Source organism: Hydra vulgaris, chromosome 12 (assembly GCF_038396675.1).
Source record: "Hydra vulgaris chromosome 12, alternate assembly HydraT2T_AEP".
Classification (NCBI taxonomy): Eukaryota; Metazoa; Cnidaria; class Hydrozoa; order Anthoathecata; family Hydridae; genus Hydra; species Hydra vulgaris.
The window spans coordinates 67,032,526-67,057,034 of record NC_088931.1 but is presented as its reverse complement, the minus strand read 5'-3'; the positions used below and the strand labels follow the sequence as shown (position 1 = coordinate 67,057,034).

Genomic DNA, 24,509 nt, shown 5'->3' with positions numbered 1-24,509 from the left:
TTTATATCTGAAAGCAAAAAAAGAAAAAAGAATTAGCTCATTATAATGTTTCTTACCCAGGTAAGAAACACTGTAATGAGATTATTCAAATCACTCGGGTAACGGTAATAACGTTACCCGAGTAAATCGCGATTGTTTTTTTTTTTACCTGTTTACTGGGTAATTTCAATTAATTTTAAATTATAATTTTTTTTTTTGTAAATGAAACTTTTTGATGTGACTAACTCAATGCTCAGTATATGTAAGTTTTTTCATCAAAAAGTATGACTTATTTGGTATGTATGGAGAGATTATTTTAACCACTATTATAATCTGGTAAAAGTAATGCAACTATATCAAATCTTCAAGCGTAGTTTTATTTAGAAAAGATGTAATTTTCAACACAAAGTACCTTGGGGCTTGGCTATAGATAATCGTATAGATTTGATTTTTTCATAAAAGCACGTATTGGTGTTTGTTTTCAATGATTGTAACTTGACATTTATAATCAGACATTAATTGGGAAAATTATCCATGAAAAACGATTTTTTTCATGAAAATTTAAGTTATTATTTTTAATACCACACCTAAATCTTAAACAATAATATCACGTTAGATTCAGATAAACTATGGTAGTGTTAATTTTTCTTCAAAAGTTATTTTTGCATAAATAATCATAACTTTTAGCCTCATTCAAAAAACTGTTTTCTGTATTAAGTAACATTTTTTGAAATACTCGGGACAGACTTTTGAAATACTCGGCCATCTTGAAAAAATAATTTATTCAATTCAAAATGCGTAAACAATTAACAAACAGAGGCGGGAAACTTAATAAACAAGTTACTTTCACATTTATACTTGTTTCGTTTTTATATCAGTAATAATTTTTTGGGAAAAAATTGTTGAAGGTAAGAGGTAGGTTTTTGTGTTGTTAGTTCCAGACAAACTGGCAATTCAAGAATTGAACAGGGTCACATAGTTTAAGGATCTTAGAAGTAAGATAAAGCACATTAGGATTGGATTTGTAATTCTGAAAATGTATTATTTTTAAAGCTTTGTTTTGAAGATGAGATATCCTTAAAACTTCTTGCTGTTGAGATTGTCCCCATACTTGACAAGCATATCGTATATGCAAGCCAAAAATGGCATGATGTGTATTTAATAATGTTTTCAGATTGACATAATGGCGAACTATAGCCAGCATTCCATTTGATCTGCTCAATTTTATGGCTAAGTCTTTGAGGTAGGATACAAACGATAGGTTGGAATCAATTATAATTCCAAGATATTTGATTGAGTTTACAGGAATAATTTTCTGGCCACTTAATCTAAAGTTTAAATTTTTATTGATTTTTGTTTTTTTAGATTTGAATATGACCAGTTCAGTTTTGTTACAGTTGAGGGAAAGCTTACTTGAGCGAACCCACTGAAATAAATTGGCAAGATCATGATTAATGTATTTGTTAATTTTTTTTAAAGAATTGTTGATAATGAGCAAGTTAGTATCATCAGCAAAGTGATAAGGAGTTGCACACCTAATTGAGTTATTAAGGTCATTAATATAGAGAGAAAAAATTAGTGTCCTAATACTGAGCTTTAAGGAACACCGTTGGAACATTTTAATTGAGTAGATTTTGAGTCAACGACTGAGACAAACTGAGATCTGTTGTGAAGATAGGAAGTAAACCATTTAAGAGGTATTCCTCTGACTCCATAATATTCTAATTTCTTGAGTAGGATAGAATGATCTACTGTATCAAAAGCTTTTTGTAGATCTACAAGGACGCCGCATGCAAAGTTTTTATTATCATGAGCTTTTCTAACTGACTCAGTAATTTTAACAAGTGAGGGAGTCGTGGAATGATTAGCACGAAACCCATACTGGTGTTTGTAAAGGCATTTAAATTTATTCAAAAATGCATAGAGCCTAGTTTGCTTAGGTTTGAAAGAAGAGAGATAGGTCGATAGTTAGAGTTAGTCGGTAGTTAGATATATCCATTGTAGAACCTTTCTTAAATATTGGAATGACTTTAGCAACTTTGAAAGCATCTGGGAATAAACCGTTTTGAAATGAGTTATTTATAATAATACTAAGAGGTTTAGGAATTATGTCTGGAATAAGTTTAAGAAAGAATGTAAGAAGGCTGTTAGGATAAAAGCTTTTTCCAGTTTTAAGAGTGGTTTTTATAAGATTAGAGATTTCATTCTCTGTGACAGGATCAATAAAGAACGTATTAGAATTCGAAGAGTTGATATAGTCAGTAAATTTGGATGTTGAAGGTATGTTTTTGTTTTGAAGTTTGTTTTGAATAGTAACACAAAAGTTGCTTAATATATTCAATACAGTAGTTTGATCTGTGATAATATTTTCTTTCAATTTAAGTTTGAGAGTTGAACTATAGTAGGAAGGTTTTATATTAATGATTTCTTTTATCCCTTTCCAAGTATTCTTAATATTGTTTAAGTTTTTACTAAAATAGGTTGTGTAATAAGATTTTTTACTAATTTTTAGTAGATTGTTGATTCTGTTTCTATAAAAGTTAAATTTGAAAATGTATATATGTAGGGATGTATGAGTGTGTGTTTACAAGTACATCTGCACTTATGCATATTTATATGTACGTATGTATGCATATGTAAATGTGTGTTTGTGTGTATGTATGTGTGCGTATATATATATATACATATATATATATATATATATATATATATATATATATATATATATATATATATATATATATATATATATATATATATATATACATATATATATATATATATATATATATATATATATACAGTCGTGTGACAATTTATTATGGCCACCCACAACTTTTTACATTCTCAAGTTTCAAAGTCTATTATTTTAATTTTTTTTGTGATTTATGTACTCAAAAGCAATTTTTATTTAAAAATTGGGTATTATATTGACAAATAAAAAGCATTTAACAAGTTGGTAATAAATTTTATTATTTAAAAAGTACTACTAATATATTCAAGGTCAATATTTGGTGATTGCCCCTTTTGCCTCTATAATTACAAGAACCTTTTTGGCATGCTTTTGATGCATTTTTCAGTCATTTCCTTCAAAAATTTTTTATGGTTCCAGCGATGAATAATTCTTTCTATTAAACACACTTTATTTTTAATATTTTCTTTAGATATTTGCTTCTTTAGGAGCCCCTAAACATTTTCTAAAGGATTTCGGTCAGGAGTATTTTCCTGGTCAATCAAGTAATGGGATATTCTGTTTTGATAGATATTTTGTAATTAATTTAGCTGTGTGACATGATGCCCCGTTCTGCACGAAGGTTTTTTTTTCACATAGATCAAACTATTCTGCTAATTGTGGCAACAATCTTTGTTCCCGGACTTTTTTATATTGTAACTGATTCATTATTCCCTCGACAATATAGAGCCTTCCCATTCCCCTTCCGCATATCACTGACCAGATCATCACAGAGGTGGGGTGTTTAACAGTTTGAATGATGCAGTCCAATAAGTATTCCCCCCCCCCCCCCTTTATATCTTTTACGTATTGAGCCTTCTTTGTTAATGCTAGGAAAGTACTCTCGTCGCTAAAGCATACCTTAAAATATAATTCAAGGATTGTTAAGTGAATTTTTAAAGTTTGATGTAAGAAAGTGGATAATTTAAAATCATTTAAATTAATTTTACCATTCTGTTAAATTCCTGTACTTTCTTGGCTACTTCAACCTATTTTGCATTATTATTGGTGTCAGTTTAGGCTTCTTAGCAGGACAACGTGAAACGTAACCGAGATCGTGCAGGTTACGTTGAACCGTTCTCTTTGACATTTTAACTCCAGGTTGGTCCAGCTTTTTAGTTATTTCAATGTTGGTAGCCTGTCTATTTTCTAGAATAATATTAGTATTCTTTCCCTGCATGATGTTAGGATTCTCTTCTTTCGACATTTGCCAACCCTTTTTGGCGTCAAGTTCTCCATATTAGCCATTTTTGTGTGTATATTTTATACAAAAACCCGCGAAATACCACATTTTCTGGCAATTTCTCGTTGAGAAATATTAGTATTTATTAAAAGTGCCCTGATTTCAGCAGTTTTTTGTGGTAACAAGTCCTTTTGTCCCCCATAACTAAAATAAAATATCACATTTCAGTACTACAGTTTAGAGTTAGCTTTGGTACTCATAACTTTGAAAATATCAAATCAAATACAATTATTTTTACTTTAAATATAGAGAAATATTTAAGAAACAATATTTTTACTGACTTGAATAAATATTTTAAAGATAACCTAATAAACGAATTCAAAACTCTGGTAATAAATCTCAACAAATGTACAGCGAAAAGATTATAATTACGACCACATCATACAAAATGGCTGTCAAAAGTGACCGTGTTGCCACTAGCAAAAAAAAAGCACTGACTTTATGAGTTAAAACCTTATTTTGAACAAAAGATTACTTTTTAATAAAAAATTTTTACTCTATATCTGAAAAAAATAAGATTAAACATCAAAATAATCAAAACTCATAGGTGGCCATAATAAATTGTCACACGACTGTATATATCGCCGTGGATAGCGTACCGAAAGTCGGTAGGCAAATATAAATTCTTATCCTACCGAAAGTTCGTTTTATTGGCTAAGAGTGTCACGTGTCAAAATCAACTAAAAAACGCGCTTTCGGTAGAATAAGAAATTTTGAAATCCTCCCGACTGTCAGTAGCCGAAAAATATTTTCTTATCCTACCGAAAGTCCGTTTCATTGGCTAAGAAAGACACGTGTCAAATAGAATTTACAAAGTAACTAGTAAATCAAAAAAAAATTCTTTTTTCAAATCCATGCTTTATGCAAGCAGAATTCTGTTGGGCCTAGAAATTCTTTTTTTGTTATCTTTTGTAGAAGGAAAAATTACTGTTTTTTTTTTTTTTAAATTTAAAAATTACTGTTTTTACTAAATTTTTGTTTTTTAACTTAATAACTTAAGACTTATTACTTAATAACTTAAAACAATAGGTTTTTAATCGCTGCGTTTTAATGTCTTCGAAACTGCAAATAATTTGCAAATCAATTATTTTTGTGACGTATACGCAGTTTATATCATATACATAAAATGTATGGGAAAATACAAATTAAATTTTTGTTAACTTAATTAACTTTTTTTGGTCAAATTTTTCCATTTCCTTGTATTGTCATCGAAAATGATTAAGTGTGCAAAATTTGAGCAAAATTGGTTGAGAAAAAAGCTTTCAAAAATTGATTTCAAATTTTGTGGCACACAAACATATATATATATATATATATATATATATATATATATATATATATATATATATATATATATATATATATATATATATATATATATATATATATATATATATATATATATATATATATATATATATATATATATATATATATATATATATATATATATATATATATATATATATATATATATATATATATATATATATATATATATATATATATATATATATATATATATATATATATATATATATATATATATAATATATATATATATATATATATATATATATATATATATATATATATATATAGAAAGTAACCTTATATAAAGCATGGAAAAAACGCGTTTTAGGTAGTATAAATAATATCAATCTACGTAAGAGTAAATTCTACCTAATACATTTTTTAACAACAGATTTACAAGATTAAGTAATAAATTTTTATAAAATTAGATGTTTTGAACATAGTGAAAAAGTGCGTTATGCATATTTCCGAATTATACAACTTTTTATTCAAATTCATGTTTTTTTGTTCGCAGTCAGTGGTAAATTGTCGCGGAATTTTGCAACTGATTTTTGATTACCTTCTAGATTAGCTAGATTTGTTTAACTTGTTGAAAAAATACCTTCTAAATACTAAATACAGTTTTCAATTGATTGATTAATTAATTTACAGTTTTCAACAATCATCTTTTTTTGAAAAACGAAGAAGAGAATTTTCATTTAAAAATCAATACGTAATGCAACATTAATGATAAAAGACTTATCAAATAAAAATATATGGAATGCATAAAATATAATCTAACTCAGGGACGTGGTGGCCCAGTACAAGGGTACGAGAACTTGTACTGGGCCCTGATTCTGGCTCAGGAAACTGGGCCCCCAATCTTCAAAGAGAAAAAACTATTCTAGTTCTATAAGTTTCTACTAGGGCATTTTTTACAACATTTTACTTAACTTGCTTTCACATCGGTTGATTTGTTTGTTTGTTTGTTTGTTGTCTACGCAAAACAAACACTAGGTCCGTAGTAATAATAAAAGAAATACGCTAAACTTTAGTTTGGCGTAAATAAAGAAAATTGTTAAGAAAAGTAATTAAAACAAACAAAAAACAACAAACATTGTTTAGCGTAAATAAATAAAATCACTGTTGAATAATAATAAACAACGACGTTGTTGACCTGGAATTAATATATTTTATACAGTAAAAAAGTAAGTAATGCTTTAATACTTTACTTATAAATAGTAATTGAAAGTAATAATTAAAGTTTTTAAAGTAAATAAGTAAAAAAAAAAAAATCTTAATAACATAGAAATATAACGAAGAAAGCTAAATATAAAAACGAAAACTGAAAACTGAAATTAATCGATTAGCAGTTCTTGCTCAAGAAAGAGAACGGAAATTTCGAGCTAGAGCAAAAGAATCAGCTGAATAACGAGCATCTTGGCTAAAAAAACGAAGAGAACGATATGTTAAGGCAAGGGCGGCTGAAACAGAAGAAGGTAGACGCAGACGTATTGCTAAACGAAAAGAATACCGAAAACAAGCATTGTAGTGACGAACGATTAAGCCATGTTCTCCTCTTTTTCTGATGAAATTACCCATCCCATCAACAGAAAAAAGAGAAAATTGTTATCGGAAAGTTCAAAACAATAAATAAATAAAATGCATGAATTCATTTACTTTGCATTAATAAATATGGTTAATATATGTTTGATAAATAAAATTAAGTGTTTAATGAATTTTTGTTATTACTTTTATTCACTACTACTCAATATGCTCCAGTCCACTCCCTATTGGTCCATGAATTTATAAATAGTACTACTATTTATAGGTTCTATGGACTAATAGTAGTTAAAACTCAAACGAAAGAAACCAATGCTCTGGTTTCTATCATAGGACATATTTTTAATTTTATATATATTTATGTTTCAGGTGAAATAAAGGAAAAAAAAAAGAAAGAGGCAAAATGGAAATACAAATCTGGTGCTGAAAAAAAATCTCAAAAACAACAACATGAATTGAAAGTAGCTGGTAATGATCCAAAAACAATTAAAGTTAACGGCAGGTTTCGCGTCAATGCAAGTGCCATAAAAACAGAGAAAAGCTGGGACATCCTTTACAGCAACAGAGAATGTAGAATTAACATCAACATCCATTGTGAATATCACAAGTAAGCCTATTATTGAAACAGAGCCAATAACAAGAGATTAAGAGATTAGTGACCAATCATCTGTACAAGAAACAGACAATAGTCAGGATGTCATAATTTCAGCAGATAAAAGAGCAGAACTACAATATTCAGAAACATTCAGAGACCAAAATATTACTGAAACTGAGAGAGTGACTGTAGAAATGGGTAATTATGAAGTGCGTGTAACTGCAGCGGCGGACCTAACTTTATCAGAAAAGATTATCAGAAGCCAAAGATGATTGATAAAAAGTCAAATCCAAAGATGATTGATAAAAAGCAATTTATTGTATTAGGGCCAAATCAGCCAACAAAACATTCAAGGTTATCTAAGTATTACACTGAATCAGTTAAAGTTAATGACATTGATATTGTGCAGAAAAGGTCATGGCTCTCTCTATCACTAGAAAAAAATTTTTGCATTGTTTTTTTTATGCTTTATGTGGTGGGTTTTATAATTGGTCAAACTTAAGCCACACTATAAGAAAGCATTGCACCCAGAAAAAACATCGAAATGCTGCTGAAGCTATAGTTCATGCATTATCAGACTCCACAATTGATAAAATATTAAATATTGAAACTATGAGACATCTGAACAAAAAATATAAAGAAGAGGAGAAAAGAAACTACATCAATACCTAATACGAGTTAATGATGCTATTCGGTAATTAATCGCAGAGCGTATTTCTTAACGTGGAAATGAGGAAGTTGACTTTTACAATGACTCTGAAAAAAGTGAATCCTTTTAATGTGGTGTAGGTAAATTTATAAATTTGTTATATTTACTTAGTATGATGAGGTGCTGAATGAAAAACTTTCAAACATTTGCAGTACTCAAAAACAATCTGCTGGAAGGGGTGCAAGAATTACGGAACTTTCTAATTATACACAAAACAGGCTAATTCATACTATGACACAGATAGTCAAGAAGGATATTTTAGAAGAGGTAAATAACTCAGTATTCTTTTCACCATCAGCAGATGGCACCAATGATATTACACTCTGTGAGCAAACTTCTATTGTATTACGTTATGTTACGCTTGCTGCAGAAGAGGCCGTTTAAAGGAACATCTGATTTCAATGGTTGAAACTGAAACAACTACTGGTGAATGAATAAGTGAAAAAATCAAATATGAACTCAAATCAAATAACGTAGATATTCAAAAGTGTGTAGGTATGTCTTTTGATGGTGCAAGCAATATGCAAGGAATAAACAAAGGAGTTGCAACACACTCGAAGCAGTGTTCTCCCATTGCAATAAATATTTATTGTGGATCTCATTGAACAAATCTGGTTATGAAAGCTTGTGCAAATTCTTCTGTTGTTTCTCTTAACCTTTTTGGAACAGAAAGCAAGCCTGGCGATGTGCAGAAATTAAAGACTTTTCTATACAGAAAGTCAAGGAAACGAAATAATATATTTAAGAAGTGCAAATCTCTTCTTGAGGATGCGAATCAGTCTCTTGAACTGGTTGCTACCCACAGTGTTCGTTTCAGTTCCTTACAAAATGCTACAGACCGACTGCTGACACTATACCCTGCACTAATCGATGGCCTTGAACAAATTTCAAATGATATAGAATTTAAAATGAATATTCGAAGTGAAGCACAAGGTCTTTTAGCCCGATTTCAGTCATATGAAACAATTGTGACTTTATGTCTCTTCAAAGAAATTTTTGCTTTTCATTTTATAAAATTCTTTAAGGAGAAACACTTGATTTTTCCATTGCTATAATGTCTGTTGATGTATCACTAAAAAAGCTTCAAGTACTAAGAGACAGTACTGGTCAAAATGTTATTATATCTGCTGTTAAAATTTCAACTAAAGCTCAGCTTGAACAGCAAACATTTGTTGAGAAAAGGACTCGCAGAAAGAAACAACTGGATTTTGATGAAACGATGAGCGGCTTACTCAGGTAAAAGATCAGTGGCTAGCAGAAGTGTTTTACACTGTAGTGGATTCAGCAACTACAGTACTTGTTGACAAATTTTCTTCACAGGATTTTTTTTCACAGCACATTTTTAGAAAGCATAGACATCTTTTTATTGAAGAATATTAGTCATAATTTTCATTACTCTAATTCACAAGCAAAAATTCAATCAGTGCTTGAAAAATTCAAAATTGGTATCAGTTTAAATAAATTTGGTGCTGAAATGGTTGGTTTTATGGAGGTCTACAGAAAGGCTGCTGAGAATGATAACAAAACTTTGCCTTCTTTCCTCACCATTTACAATTTTATGCTGAAGACTATGTTAGATGCTGTATTCCCCTCTGTTGCAGTTCTATACAAGATATTCAGTACAACTCCAACAAATTCAGCAGAGTGTGAGAGAGTTTTCAGCTAACTGAAGCTTGTCAAAACTCGTCTATCAAATCGGTTGACATTAAAGCGTGTTGGGGATCGTGTTCTCTTGTCAGTGGAACATAAGAAAATGTGGAATTTGACGCATTCAGACATAATAAAAAACTATGCTGATACAAATGAGTTACGTAATATGTTGTATCCATAAAAAACTTTTTTTAGTATAAATATAATTTTCCTTGAACGCTTATTTGTTTCTCGTTAAAAGTACTTCACCGGGCCCCTCTTCTGGAAATTCGTACCTGCTTTTCAGGTGCCACCACGTCCCTGATCTAACTTATATTAAGAAATATACGAAATGTCTCATTGATCTTCGAATTTTTATTTAACTTGAGGCTTATAAAAATTAGGGTAGTATATATCACCTTATTTTTTTAAAATTATTAGATCACTGTTATTATTATTACATTTATTATTATTAGATCACCTTATTTTTTTAAAAATTCATTCTAACTTTTGTTCGATAACATTTATGTAAAAATTTAAATTTAAAATGGTTTATTTGAAAAAACTTAAATGTTTTATATGCTTTTATGAATTTAGCTAACCATGAGCGAGATCTCGTCTCGTTCTCGCTTCTCGTGAGAAATGGGACTTCTCGTGAGAAACGAGAAATAGAAAATTCTCGCGAGAAGTAGAACGAGACTTAAATATTATATTATTTTCCAAATTAAAAATTATTATAATTTACAAAATGCTTAATAATTTGTTTTTTTAATTAATTAATATTTTGACTCCGCGATTTTAATAAATCTAATTAAAAATTTAATTTATTTTTGACAAAAACAAATTAAATTTAAAAAAAAAAATCTAATTAAAAAATTTTAATTAGATTTTAAATATTTTTAATTAGATATTAAATACAAAAACTTTTTGTATAAAATGGTGCACTTTCGACTTAATTTCATTAGTTTACCAGTGGAATTCAACTTGACATATATAGTTCATATTGAAAAGAAATATTCTTGCCTCATTTCAACAATCAAAAATGTCACCAAGAAAAAACAAAGTCTGGAGATATTTTCAAAAACCAAGTGACCGTGCTGAATGCAAGGCGTGCAAAAAATCTTTGAAAACAAAAGATGGAAACACAAGCGGACTTCATCGTCACCTCGAAAAAAAACACAGCCAAGATTACGTTGAATATTCTGAAAAAACTGACGACTCTCTTCTTCCTCCTCCTAAGAAGAAATAACGAACCATGGTCGAAATGCTTGAAACAAAGTCCAAATATGACTAAGACAATTCCATTTAAAAACAGTTTGACTCTGCAATGCTGGATTACTTTTGCACTGATCTGGCATCCTTTTCAGCAGTCGAAGGAAGAGGTTTCAAGAAATTGTTTGGCATTGCAAACCCTAAACTGAACCTTTATCACAGAACAACATATTCAAGAAAGCTTTAAATTCGGTCAAGAAAAGTTCAAGCTGGAATGAAGAGCGTGATAACGGAGATTACGCCAAATCTAAAAAGTGCTGCATTTACTTCTGACCTTTGGACTTCTAGAGCTCAGGACAGCTACATCTCTTGGACTTTTCATGCTATTGACGAAAATTGAAGACTACATCACTGGACACCCCATGTCCAACAGTTCCCAGGCAGACACACAGGTATCTTAATTGAAGGAAAGCTGGATTCTTTCTTAGAAGAACTAAATTTGCCTGCTGATTTGCCAATGTACTGCGTGAACGACCAGGCAAGAAACATGAAACTTGCAGTCAAATTGTCAAAGCGCCTTGACCAATACTTGTGCAACAATCATATTTTGCAATGTGCAGTTCGAGACTCATTTGGAATGATTGCTGGAATGGATGATGCGTTGCAAACATGCAAAGATTTGGCTTCTTTAACTCACCAGTCAACAGTTGCAGCTGAGTTGCTTGAATCAGAATCAGACGCTGAAGGAATCAATTTTAGACAGTTACGCCAATCTGTTGACACAAGATGGAATAGTGAACTGGATTGCATGGCTTCTGTCCTACATCTAAATAGTGCAATTATCAGCTTATGTGCAAATGAAGATATTTTTTCTTCAAAGACCATCAACGCATTACAGTGGAAATCAATAGAGGGAGCAGTAGAAATTTTGGCACCACTTAAAGAAGCTACAGAAACGTGGTTGGCTGAGTCTATTCCAACAATTAACACTGTCACCGATTCTCTTTATTTAATCCATGACAAAATTGATTAATTTATTGAGACGGATGGAAAAAATGGCTACGGTGTCTTGTATGGAAAAAACTTGAAAAGCTGCATTGAGAAAAGATTTCCTCTTTGTCACACTGGAATCTTATTGAGTGCTGCAGCAAACTACTTAAATCCTGCTTTAAAGGGACTTCACTTGAAGCTCTGCAAAAAATTTCAAACAACAAAAGAATGGTTAGCCTTACAGGTTAAGGATAATGTTGAGTGCCAACCTGTTGCCAGAGTCCTTTCAGCAGATTTGTCCCCTAATTCATAACTGAAGCGCAAGTTAAACGTCAGACTTGAAACACAATAGCCAACATCTGAACTGAATCCTATTTTGAGCGAAATGTGCCAGTATGAATATCTCCCTGATGCCAAAAAAGACTTTCCAATTCTTGATTGGTGGAAATTGCATTCAAATACATTGCGTTTTGCAATGCAATTTGAATGCAAAAAATAGTTGCTTTTTGAACAGATAAATTTTAAAAGGTAAAATGCATTGTAGTATATTTATGCTTTATATTTTACGTTATAATATATATATATATATATATATATATATATATATATATATATATATATATATATATATATATATATATATATATATATATATATATATATATATATATATAATATATATATATATATATATATATAGTATCGGACAAAACGAGTGCAACCAAATAATGCTAATTTAGTTTCTTTATATAAAAGTGCTGCATTTTTTCAATTTAGAGAAATGACTATGTAACTGTTTAGAGACAAAGTTCTTCAAGTTTTATTCATCACAAAGTTCATTATTTGTACACGAAAATTAATAAATTAATGAAAAGTATTAAAAAAAAGTTGATTTCCTTCTGGACAAAACAAGTGCAACTCGATAAAATGTTGACCAAGCTGTATTTCGCTATCAATATTTCGTGGCGAATCCTTTGTTGTCGATCACAGCCTTGCATCTTCGAGGCATAGATTCAATCAGGTGATCAATGAAACTTTGTGGAATCGCTGCCCAGGCCTTTTGGATTTGTTCAAACAGTTGATCCTTATTACGAACACCTTCACAATTAATTCTGCGGTTGACAATCTCCCACAGGTTCTCGATAGGGTTGAGATCCGGAGATTGAGGCGGCCAATCCATCACCGATAGGTGGTTGTCTTGAAACCACTGCTTGACTACTTTTGCTGTGTGTTTCGGATCGTTGTCTTGCTGAAAAACCCATTTTATTGGCATATTCCATTCATATTTTAACCCATTATATTGGCATATTCATATTCATTCAGCATGAGGTAACATAACATCTTTCAGGATATTTTTATACATGAAACGGTCCATTATTCCATCGTTTCGATGTATTGGTATGACCTAGACCGTTAGCAGAAAAACACCCCAAGACCATTACATTGTCTCCACCATGCTTCACGGTCTTATGGCAGTAACGTAAATCGAGGCGTTTTCCGGCCGGTCGACGTATACGGCAAATGCCAACGCTCCTAATGATGTTGAACTTCGATTCATCACTGAACAGGACAGTTCGCCATTTCTGCACATTCCAGGAAATATGAGATGTAGCAAACAGGAGTCTTTTTTTCTGGTTTTTCAGTGAGATCAGCGGTTTCTTTGCAGGGCGTCGAGAAAACAATCCGGCTTCAACAGCACGTCGTCTGATTGTTCGGTCCGATACAGGCAGCTCTAATTTCTTTTGTATCTCGACTGATGATATCCAGGGATCCTTCTTGACGGATCTGACGATCATAGAATCCTCTCTAGAAGTGGTGGAACGCAGTCTTCCACCTTCGTTATCTGCTGCCAACTTCCCGGTAGAACAATATTTGGAACATAGTCTTGATACGGCCCATTTTTTCACGCGATATTTATCGCAAATACTTTTTTGTGACATTTCACTTACGTAATCGCCAATAATTTTCTTTCTTAGTTCCAATCCAAGACTGTCGGGAGCCAATTTTGTACTTGAAGTCATAAAAATAATAAAAATAAATAATCACGCTTCTCAAGGCTTACCGTGTTACATTTACCTTGTGATGATACAATAATGCTCTGTGGAACACAACGTCTTGGTTGGATGTGGACTGTATTGATGTATTGAAACACTTGTTGTATTTCACTTCTTGTATTGATGTTCTTCGATAAAACACTTTGATAAAACTCACTTCGATAAACTGTCTTGATAATACTGACTGATTGACTTCCATATACTAACTGAATTACATGTCGATTTACATGTCTCTTATATAGTAAAATGAACCTGTGTGAACCTGTTCTGGAAGATTCTAAATGCTTCTTTTCGATGCTTCTGGAAGCTTCTGGATGCTTCTGAATGTTTGTGGATATTTCTGGATGCTACTGGATGCTTCCAGATGCTTCTTCTGGAAACTTCTGGAAGCTTCTGCATGCTTCTGGAAACTTCTGGATACTTCCTTTAATTATTAAAAAACTTCCATGACGTTGACACAGACCAGACTTAAGAAAATGAAACAAACCAAAAAAGTTGCACTTGTTTTGTCCGCTGTAAAATGGCGCTTGTCAACGAAATTCTGCCTGTATGCTGTCACCTGTCAGCTGATTTCTCATGTCATGGCATGCTATGACTCCAGACTCCTGAACTGTTTGCTGTGGTAGTATAGTTCGTTTCGTTTTTAAGACATGTAAAATTAGGATTACTTTTCAGCATTGTTCGATGTTGGTTGCAAATGTTTTGTTTAATACTGTATATATTAGGTATATGATAAATTTTAAATCAATTAGCCTGGGGTTCAAAATGATGAACTTTTGCCTATAAATCACAGAAATGACATTGATTTCACCATACCTTGAAAAAACTTCCCGCACCTAAGACAGTTTCATATTTAACCATACAACATATAGTGGCTTAAAGGCTATTAATTATAATATGTCAGCTTTATATATTCCTAGTCCGTCTTTCAGATGAAGATAAAATAAAATACGCACATCAACAAAGACGTTTATTTGGAAAAAAAATCTCCTCATTGTTTGAAAAGGTTTTTAAAAATTATTGGGCGTGCAATGTGATTGCAACAGAAGTCACATCGCAAAAACTTTAATAAATCTGTCTAAACAAATCAGACATTTTTCGAATAAATGTATGCATTTCAAGAGCTTCGTTATCACTTCAATTAAAATTGGAACCGGTAAAACCAAGAAACCAAATCATCTGATTAACTTCTGGTTATTTGATCACAGAAACTTGAAATCAGCAGCAAAGATTACCACTCACATTGTTAACAAGCCAGTAGCAGATTAGCGTGAAATAGGAAGTTGCTTTGGTCAAAGTTATAAAAATGCTGTCTCAATAGCTGGACATATAGTTTTTTTGGAAGTTTTGTCTTGGATTCTAAATTGGCACTTGCAATAAAGGGATACAAGGACCGATTACTTGACAGCATTCAAAACAAAATGAACTTTATTTTTTTAATGAATTATTTTCAGTTTCTTTGTAAGTAAATTCATAAAGATTAAGTTCGCAACAGCTTTTAGTGCAATACACTGTACAGCAAATAGCACAATATCCTAACCCTTTTGTTTAAATTATAGATTTGTTGTGTAACTTTCACAAATTCCAGTCGAATTAGATATTGCGTTTAAACTAAATTAAGGGTTAACAAAGTCTTTGATTAGTTAAATCAAATTCAATCAAAATCCAATATGAATTTTTTTATGAATGAAGTCTTGCTCTTTACAAGCTCATTTTGAAACAAAATGTTTTTGTTTATAACTTTTTATATTAGAGTATTTTAATTAAAACTCGGTAAAAAAAATTTCATAATCTTTTAAGAGACAACGTTGATTGGAATCTGGTATTGCAGTCACATGACGTTAACAACGCATATTATCTACTTTTAAATCAATTCTGCAAGCAATATGATCAAGCATTTCCTGAAAAAATTTTTTTTGTAAAAACCAAAACTGTTTTAACTCCATGGATGTCTAACGGGTTACTAAAATCTTCAAAAAAAAAAAAAAAGTTAAATGATAAGTACTTGAAAAAAAAAAAGATTTACAAAAACGAAATGACGTATAAAAATTATAAAAATATATTTGAAAAAACAAAAAGGAACTCAAAAAAGCTTTATTATGCAAAGCTATTAAGTAAAGCCACCGGAAACACTAAAAAAACATGGAGTGAAATTAAAGAAATAATCGGAAAAAATAGTTATGCAAGTAACATTCAAAAAAAAAAACAATTGATAAAAACAATTTATGATAAATCAATTATTGCTGAAAAACTAAACAGCTTCTTTACTAATGCTGATCCGAATTTGGCATTAAAAATTCCTATGAATTCAACACTATTTGAATCTTATTTAAAAAATTACGATAAAGTTATGGATGAACCTAATTTAAAACTAATTGAATTGCAAACCTCCTTTTTTTACCTTAAAACTAACGAAAGTGCTGGATTTGATAAAATTAACGTTAATGTTGTAAAAGCAGTTTTTAATATAATAGAATCCTCGTTATTTCACATATTTAATCTTTCATTTAAAAGAGGTATTGTCTCTGAAAAGCTAAAAATTGCACGAATCACACCAATATTTAAGTCCGGAGATAACTCAAATATCTCTAATTATAGGCCTATATCTATTTTACCTTGTTTTTCAAAATTATTTGAGAGAATAATGTACAAAAGGTTTTTTAATCACTTATCAGAAAACGACATGTTGTACTCAAAACAATGTTTTCAAAAATAAAAAAATTTTATCAAATTTTTTTATTTTTGAAAACATTGTTTTGAGTACAACATCAAAACAATGTTTTCAAAACATTGTTTTGAAAACAATGTTTTGAAAAATCAAATATCAATTGCATTCAATAGTAACTACTTTACCTTAGGAGTTTTCATTGATCCGTTAAAGCTTTCAATACCGTTAATTATAATACACTAATAAAGAAACTTAAACACTATGGAGTACAAAATAACAATTTACTTTGGTTCAAAAGTTATTTGACCGATAGAAAACAAATTATAGTGTATGAACAAAAACAAATATTCCCAACTGCCGTAACTTTTGGGGTTCCCTAGTGTACATTAATGATTTAAATTTAGCAACAGACCTATTAAATTGCATTTTTTTTGTCGATGAAACACGGGTGCAGAATAACTTTTGGAGCTGATAGAACTGTACCTTGTGAGCCTCTTCTGCGTATACTTGGAGCATTAAATATATATATTTAATCAACTTACGTCAAGTTTTAATGTTCATGTATAAAACAAATATAGGATTATCTCCTAAAATATTTCATATGACTTGAACAAATAATCCGCGTTTATCTTTTAACGTGAACACCTAAGAAAATAAACGCGGACTAATTTGTCTAAATTGTAGCCCGGATCAAAACCTTAGTCAATATTTTGTACTAAAATTATTGTCTAATTAAGTCTAAAATTATTCTTAGCCAAAGCTAAAGTGACAGAGCTGTAACTACTGTTGGCGTATACACTGGATTTTAAATGCCTGCCACTTTATTGCAACGCAATCCAGGAGTTCCTTTTGATTCATCTTGGTTTTCAGATGTTAAAATTAATTTCCCTAGTGTAAAAACTAGGGCAGAAACTTTAGGAAAGCTGAGATCGATTAAAAAAGATTATCAAGCTGCGTGGCTTTTAAGAGCTGTATCCTGCTTAGATTTGACAACGTTGGCTGGTATAATAGTTTTTTATATAATTTAAAAAGTTGCCTTCATAAAGTCAATTTAATTAATGTTACACAGAGTTAATACATTCGAATACTATTTTTAGGAGACGACTCAGCTTCAAATGTTCGCAGACTTTGTTTCAAATCAAAAAATCCTATACGTTACGATATACTAGATAAGTTAGGAGTTAAAGATTTAAATATCACTTGCGGTGCTGTATGTGTATATCCATCAAGGGTTTTAGATGCAAAGAAAGCTTTAAATGATGCAAATGCATCAGATATACCTATTGCATCTGTTGCTTCTGGCTTTCCTGCAGGTTAAATGTTTATATTTTATGGTTTACTGCTATCTTATTATAATGTATATAATCTAATAGCATTTGATTATTTGTTTTGACATTCTTAATTTAAGGTCAAACCCCAATGCATATTCGACTATTGGAAATAAAAGATGCTGTTGCCAATGGAGCAAAAGAAATAGATATTGTGCTATCAAGAACACATGTTATGAAAGGAGATTGGTTAGAGGTTTACAATGAAGTTAGGGCTTCGAGAGATGCTTGTGGGGATGCTCATCTTAAGACTATTTTAGCCACAGGTATTTGAGTCAGATCTTTTGGTTTACCATATAATACATTATTTTTGTAATACAATTATTTCTAAAATAATAAAGTTAACATATTCAAAAAAGAAAAAAAAAAAAAGAAAAGAAAGTCTTAAAATATGCATTAATGATGCTATTAATATGTTTGTTTCACCTATTTTCAAAATATTTAGGAGAATGTGGATCTTTAGAAAATGTATATAAGGCCAGCATGGTATCTATGATGGCTGGTTCAGATTTTATCAAAACATCAACTGGTAAAGAAGGGGTAAATGCAATACTCCCAGTAGCCTTAGTTATGGTGCGTTGTATACGAGAGTATCATGAGGTAGTTAGTTTTAGACTTTTTTGTTAGAAAAGCTAACTTGAGTATCAGTATTATTTCATTTTTAGATGTTTTTTTTTTCTTTCTAGAAATCAAAACTAATAAGGTGGTAATTTTTTAAAATCTAAGTTCTTTAGATTATAATCTAAATATTTTGTTATTTTTTAATAAAATTTATAAATAAGTGTTTAAGTTATTTTGTAATTAATAAACTCAATACTTTTTATTTGTTTTTTAAATGAAATCACTCACAGCAAGCCTGCAAGCAATCATTATTTAAGTTGGAAGTTAACAGAAAGTAAAGAAGAGCCCTAACTCTAAGACCAAGAAAACTGTTGACTGAGTCAGTAAAACACGAAAATAGGAGAGATTTCCAAAGCATCAATGTTGGAGGAAAAAAGCAGTTGTTTTAACAGCAAGTAGAGTCACTTTACAATATGAATATGGAACAACACAGGACCCAGGATGGAACGTTGTGGTACCCAGAAGTTACTAGAATAAAAGAGTGTTGTCCATCAAGGCAAATAAAAATACTGCATTTAAAATAAAATAATTCAGTAGCTTTGAAATTCTCTCTAGATGCAGAAGACAAGCAGGATAGAGTTTATCAAAAACCTATGATATATCAAGAGCAATAGCTCTTGGCTCATTCTAATGCACAATAAATCCTTTCTGTTTTAATGGTTAACATGTCAACAGTAAAACTAGAGGATAAAAGTTTGTATTGATTATCAGAGAGTAAGTTGTTGGAATCAAGATAAGACATTAGAAGTTTGTTAATTAAAGATCTTATAGTAAGAAGACTGGCTGACCCTTTTTCTATGGGATTACAGGAAGATTATTGTCATTAAATTCAAGAGATTCGTTAAAGGAAAGTTCTTTTATTCTTGGAACAGATAATAAGACCAAATCCATATAAAAGAGATGGAATGCTAAATTGCTTTTGAAATGGTATTGTTAATGATGTTGTTAATGATACGGTTAAAAATTTTCTTTAAGTCTCCAAAACTCAACTACTGAAATAAATTACAAGATTTAGTAATCTAAAGCTTTTCCACTTATGAGTCAGGCAATACTGTGTTTGCTTTAAAATCCTGCAATTGTAAAAAATAAGGTTTGTTCTCCAAAAGAATTGTTCTTATGGAAAAGATAAAAGAAATGATTATCATTAAAATTAGCAGCTACAGAGAGTGTAGGCTTGCTTTTAAACCAACAAGAAGATAAAAAAAGGTTTTCATGTCCTTCTGAGATTAATCCAGTAGATTATAAAGGTGACACAATTTTCAGCAGAGAGTCAAAAGACATCAGGCCATGGGCCATAAAAAAAAAAATTGCAAAACTCAGCCATAAGGTAATAGAAAGAAAAAGTGATTCTGATGTAGAAAAAGTACAATATAAAAGTTTTAGTTAACCACTTAAAGAAAAACAAGGAGAAACTGAGCACCGACACAGAGTCAGAAACAAGACAAACAATAGGGATTAGGATTAGATTTGGGAAAAGAGTAAAAAATTATCTGAGTAAAAAATATATAGGGTGACACATAAGTAATGTTACAATTTATTTAATAAATAAAACTTTTTCTTTCTGATTTTATTTAATGTTGATTAAATAAAATCAGAAAGAAAAAGGGATTTAGAATAAAAAAAACAGAATGTTTTTTTTATTCTAAATCCCTTGACCAAAAAAATTAAATAAGGGCAAAAGTTGTGTTTGTATTATATAGCAGTTAGATTAAATAAATGAGTTTTGTTTTGCATGCTTTTCAGAATATACATTTTTGATTCCCACCACTAATCTTTCCTTCACCCCTCCTCCCCAAAAAATGTTTTTGGGTGCCCATGGTAGAGGCCCTGTCTGTTCTAGTGCCTGGTGGCCCTTGCTAATGTTAAGATGGCCCTAGTAATAAGTGCATATTAAAATCATAAATATAATATGTATGCATGCAAAGATGATGCAAAATTTTGTGATCTTTATGTTTTAAATAAAGCTGACAAGAGAAAATGAATTACTATCAATAGGAAAAAGTTATGGAATGTTATGGAAATGATTATTTTAACAAAGTTGAATGCACTGTTACAACCTATCAGGTTTTCTTTTACTATTAACTTCATTTGGAAACTTTTTATCAAAATCATTGCAATTTGCAAAAATGTGTAACTTTTTTTACTTTTTATTAACTATTTTTTATCTTTTTGTGGGGAAGTGGCTTAAGTAAAATTCCTTTTTGTGTTATTCAAATTCACTTATTAATTAGCATTTTAGGTTGTTTTTTTTGTTCTTGCTTTTATACTGTAATATTAATTTTCTTATTAGCTTTTCAAGATAAGTACTTGCAACTCTTTTAGAATTAAATTTGATGTTAAAAAAATTTTATTTACTATTTTTTTTTTTTTTTCTTTATCTGCATTTGAAATAATAAAATAAATAATCAAAACATTTGAAATAATAAAATAAAATAATCAAAACATCATTTGAAATAATAAAATAAAATAATCAAAACATCATGATACATGACTTAATCAAACTCTTAAAAAAAAAAAAATTTAATATCTTGTTAATGAAACACCTAGCTTTATTGTATTTTAAATGCTATGAAATGAACAAAATCAGCTAAGTTTTTGTTTAATGAAAAAGTTATAAAGTTTCGAATGAAATTTAAATTATGCTTTGTTAAAAAAGATTGTTAAGAAAGTAATATCAATCTCTTTTTACTTATTCTCTGGGGCTTAATACTTAGGAGATATTTTTTAATTTTCAAAAAATTTTCCCATCTACCCCAAGTTTATTTGACCCACCTCCCCTGTCTCTTTTCAGTAATTTTTACTTGTTTACACTGAAACTGGATCTTATAACTAAAAAACTTTTACTGTAATCCAGCCTTAAATATTAGAAAATATAATTTCAAAAAAATTCTCCACACGTGTGTATTAAGCATCTTGACAAAAATTTGATGTTACTAGATATTGGCCAAAATTCCCACCCACCTTTTTATTGTCTCCCTTTCTTGTATTAAGCACCTGCGAGAAGAGTAAACAAAATAAACATCTTTTTTTTTATAAACAATATTAATTTCAACAACGCTGCAAGTAACCACTATTCATGTCCCCTTTTAAACATCTCTTCAAAAAAATAGAATCTTCCTTTACAGCCTCTTTACTCCCTCTAGGATCATGGCTAGTTATCTTAAAAATGTCTTCCTTGTGTATAGGAAACAAAACATTGGCTTTGCCTAAGAACTCTTGAGTGTGTTGGCTCATGGTTTCTCAGCTCATCTCTAGGGTTCTCATCTTTAAAACCTTAATATACTGGGTATACAGAGCAATGGTTTTATTTCTAAATAAAAGTTACAATATTAAAAAAATGTCAACATTTTAAAATATACCATGAAAACTTAAATGTAAATATATTCTACAGATAAATGTTTCACAGAATACTTAATTTTTATGACAAGAGATTTTTATATTTAGTTGCTTACTTAATCGACCGTTCACTGATGATAAAATTTAAGTCATCAAATTCATCAAACCCTGCCTTGTTCCAAATGTTAACCAGCTCTCTTATGATGCACACATTTGGTATTTAGTTTCTGCTATCAGCATAACGCATACCACCACTGCATTTAAGCTTGACTGTACTCCCCAGAGGACATTAAATTTTGGATGACCAATGACCGTTTTGATTACATGACTCCGGTTAATCCAGTAAATTTTATGACAACTTTCCCACCGGTTGGAAGTTGTCATAAAATTTACTGGATTTTTTTGGAGAAAATATCTGGAGAGGGTACCCCAACAGATAAAGAATTCTTTTTCCACTAGCTTTTCCAACATGTTCTGCACAGTACAAAAAATACAACAGAATTGATCACAAATTATACAATATTTTTATGAAGAATATAACACTATGTCCACTTCCATTCAGAGGTATACGACATTATCTGGACATAATGTTGTATGTACTGTAAAATTGACAAAATGGAGATGATGTCTTATACCTCTGAGGTACAGATATATATGTATGTATGTATGCATGCATGCATGCATGCATGTATGTATGTATGTATGAATGTACATACATACATAGATATATGCATACATATATACATACTTACATATATGCATATAAATATAGATATATATAGACATACATACATATAAAAATATATATATATATATATATATATATATATATATATATATATATATATATATATATATATATATATATATATATATATAATATATATCAAGCAGGGAACACAAAATTTGACATAGTGAGTAATTAGTAAATATGCTTTCTTTGTTTCAGCGCACTGGTTTTAAAGTTGGTTTTAAACCAGCTGGTGGAATTCGTTCTGCTAAAGATGCACTTGTTTGGCTATCTTTAATGAAAGAGGAACTAGGCAATGAATGGACACAACCGACCCTTTTTCGAATTGGAGCAAGTGCATTACTGATTGATATTGAACGTCAACTGTATCATCATGTATATGGAAGGTAATTAGTAAAAAGATTGTTTTATTAAAGTTAATAATTAAATTTTATTGAGTTAATAACTAAATTTTATTAAAGTTAATAATTAAATTTTATATCTGTTTTGTTTTTAAATTAGATATGCAGCTGGTCATGAGTTTGCCATATCTTAATAAAAGTTTTTCTTAATGAAGACAATGGATCGCAATTGTTTTTCTGTATAATAAAATTATATTTTAATAAGTAAAGTATATGATTCTTTTTATATAACATAGTATTACAAATTTTCTAATATATAATCAATGTAATATTTTTTATATTAAATCAAAATATTTGAATGATTTTTTTTTTGTTTACTTTTTTGTTCTTGATTACTATATTTATTATGTCAATGAGTAAATACATTTACTAATGAGTAAAAAGAGATTGCTTACTTAAATAACATTTGAAGGACTCAAAGTATGAATATTAACAATCAACTGTTCTAATTTATAGTTTTTTTAAGGCGCAAGGTCTTGCGCCTTTAAAAATATATATAAGTATATATTCGACATGCAGCCACTTAAATGAATCCTTAGATCTTAGAGCAATTCGATTGAGCAGCAACCGCTATACCCACTGCTCAAAAGAGTTATCTTTAATAACATCTGCCAAAATTCATTTTTGTGTAACTTTTCATTTATCCAAGTTACCTTTTGTGATTTTCTATTGATCCCCCATGCTTAAAATATTATATCTAGTTTTTCTCTTCTATTTATCTAGAATTCTCTTCTGCATTTTCCATATTTGATTACTTGGGAGCTTTAAATATTTTAAAGTTTCCTTATATTGGTACTTGTGCAATAATTGATAGCTACTATGGTTATGAATAAAAAAGAAATCTAAAAAAATACAATTAGAGTTAAAGTATTCTTATTTAAATAGCTTCTTTATTTTAATGTAAAACATCTATTTAAATTTGTTAGAAATTTTTAATTTCATGTTCATAAGTTTAAAACTGTTGGGATGTTTTTATTATTCCAAAAATGGATCCTTGGGAAACACCGAGTAATTTTTGGGCAACATCGGTAAGGAACGCCAAATTAATAAAAGTTGTTTACATAAGTAACCTCTTTGCGATTAATCAACTGAAAACAGTTTCAATTTGAAATATTTCCAGTTGTGAAATGATTGTATATTGCGTCACATATATGTTCCTCTACAATTTTACTTTGACTAATCTCCAAAAGCAACATAAAAACTCAAACTTCTGCACCACTATGAAATCCTCAAATCTCTACACTTCAATCCTTAACACTTCTGCACATGAAGTTCTCGAATCCCTATAAGCTCCCTATAAGTCTGCATTTCTGATAATTTTGTCGACGATGACATAAAAAGTATTGACATATTTTATTCTATACTTTAATTTTAGTGTCAATGCCGTTAACATTTGTCATTTCTTT

The 24,509-nt window shown here is 30.0% G+C and overlaps 2 protein-coding genes across 2 annotated transcripts; both read left to right on the top strand.

Moving 5' to 3' along the window:
* The first annotated feature begins 16,033 nt into the window (after window positions 1–16,033).
* Window positions 16,034–16,714, top strand: LOC136088287 (uncharacterized). Its single transcript, XM_065811976.1, has one exon. It carries the CDS (start codon window positions 16,034–16,036, stop codon window positions 16,712–16,714), a length of 681 nt encoding a protein of 226 aa, XP_065668048.1.
* Window positions 16,715–17,300: 586 nt separating this feature from the next.
* LOC100206482 (deoxyribose-phosphate aldolase) lies at window positions 17,301–23,405 on the top strand. Its single transcript, XM_065814202.1, has 6 exons — window positions 17,301–17,668; window positions 17,764–17,979; window positions 18,075–18,260; window positions 18,440–18,594; window positions 22,901–23,088; window positions 23,204–23,405. Exons 1-6 carry the CDS (start codon window positions 17,476–17,478, stop codon window positions 23,235–23,237), a joined length of 972 nt encoding a protein of 323 aa, XP_065670274.1. The 5' UTR covers window positions 17,301–17,475; the 3' UTR covers window positions 23,238–23,405.
* The last annotated feature ends 1,104 nt before the right edge of the window (window positions 23,406–24,509 follow it).

Excerpts from the sequence above, each read along its gene's own strand:
- LOC136088287 (XM_065811976.1), top strand. The coding sequence starts at position 16,034 with ATGACGTATAAAAATTATAAAAATATATTTGAAAAAACAAAAAGGAAC.
- LOC100206482 (XM_065814202.1), top strand. The coding sequence starts at position 17,476 with ATGCCTGCCACTTTATTGCAACGCAATCCAGGAGTTCCTTTTGATTCA. Across the intron at positions 18,261-18,439 it reads TAAGACTATTTTAGCCACAG|GAGAATGTGGATCTTTAGAA; the intron begins GTATTTGAGTCA and ends CAAAATATTTAG. Across the intron at positions 23,089-23,203 it reads TATCATCATGTATATGGAAG|ATATGCAGCTGGTCATGAGT; the intron begins GTAATTAGTAAA and ends TTTTTAAATTAG.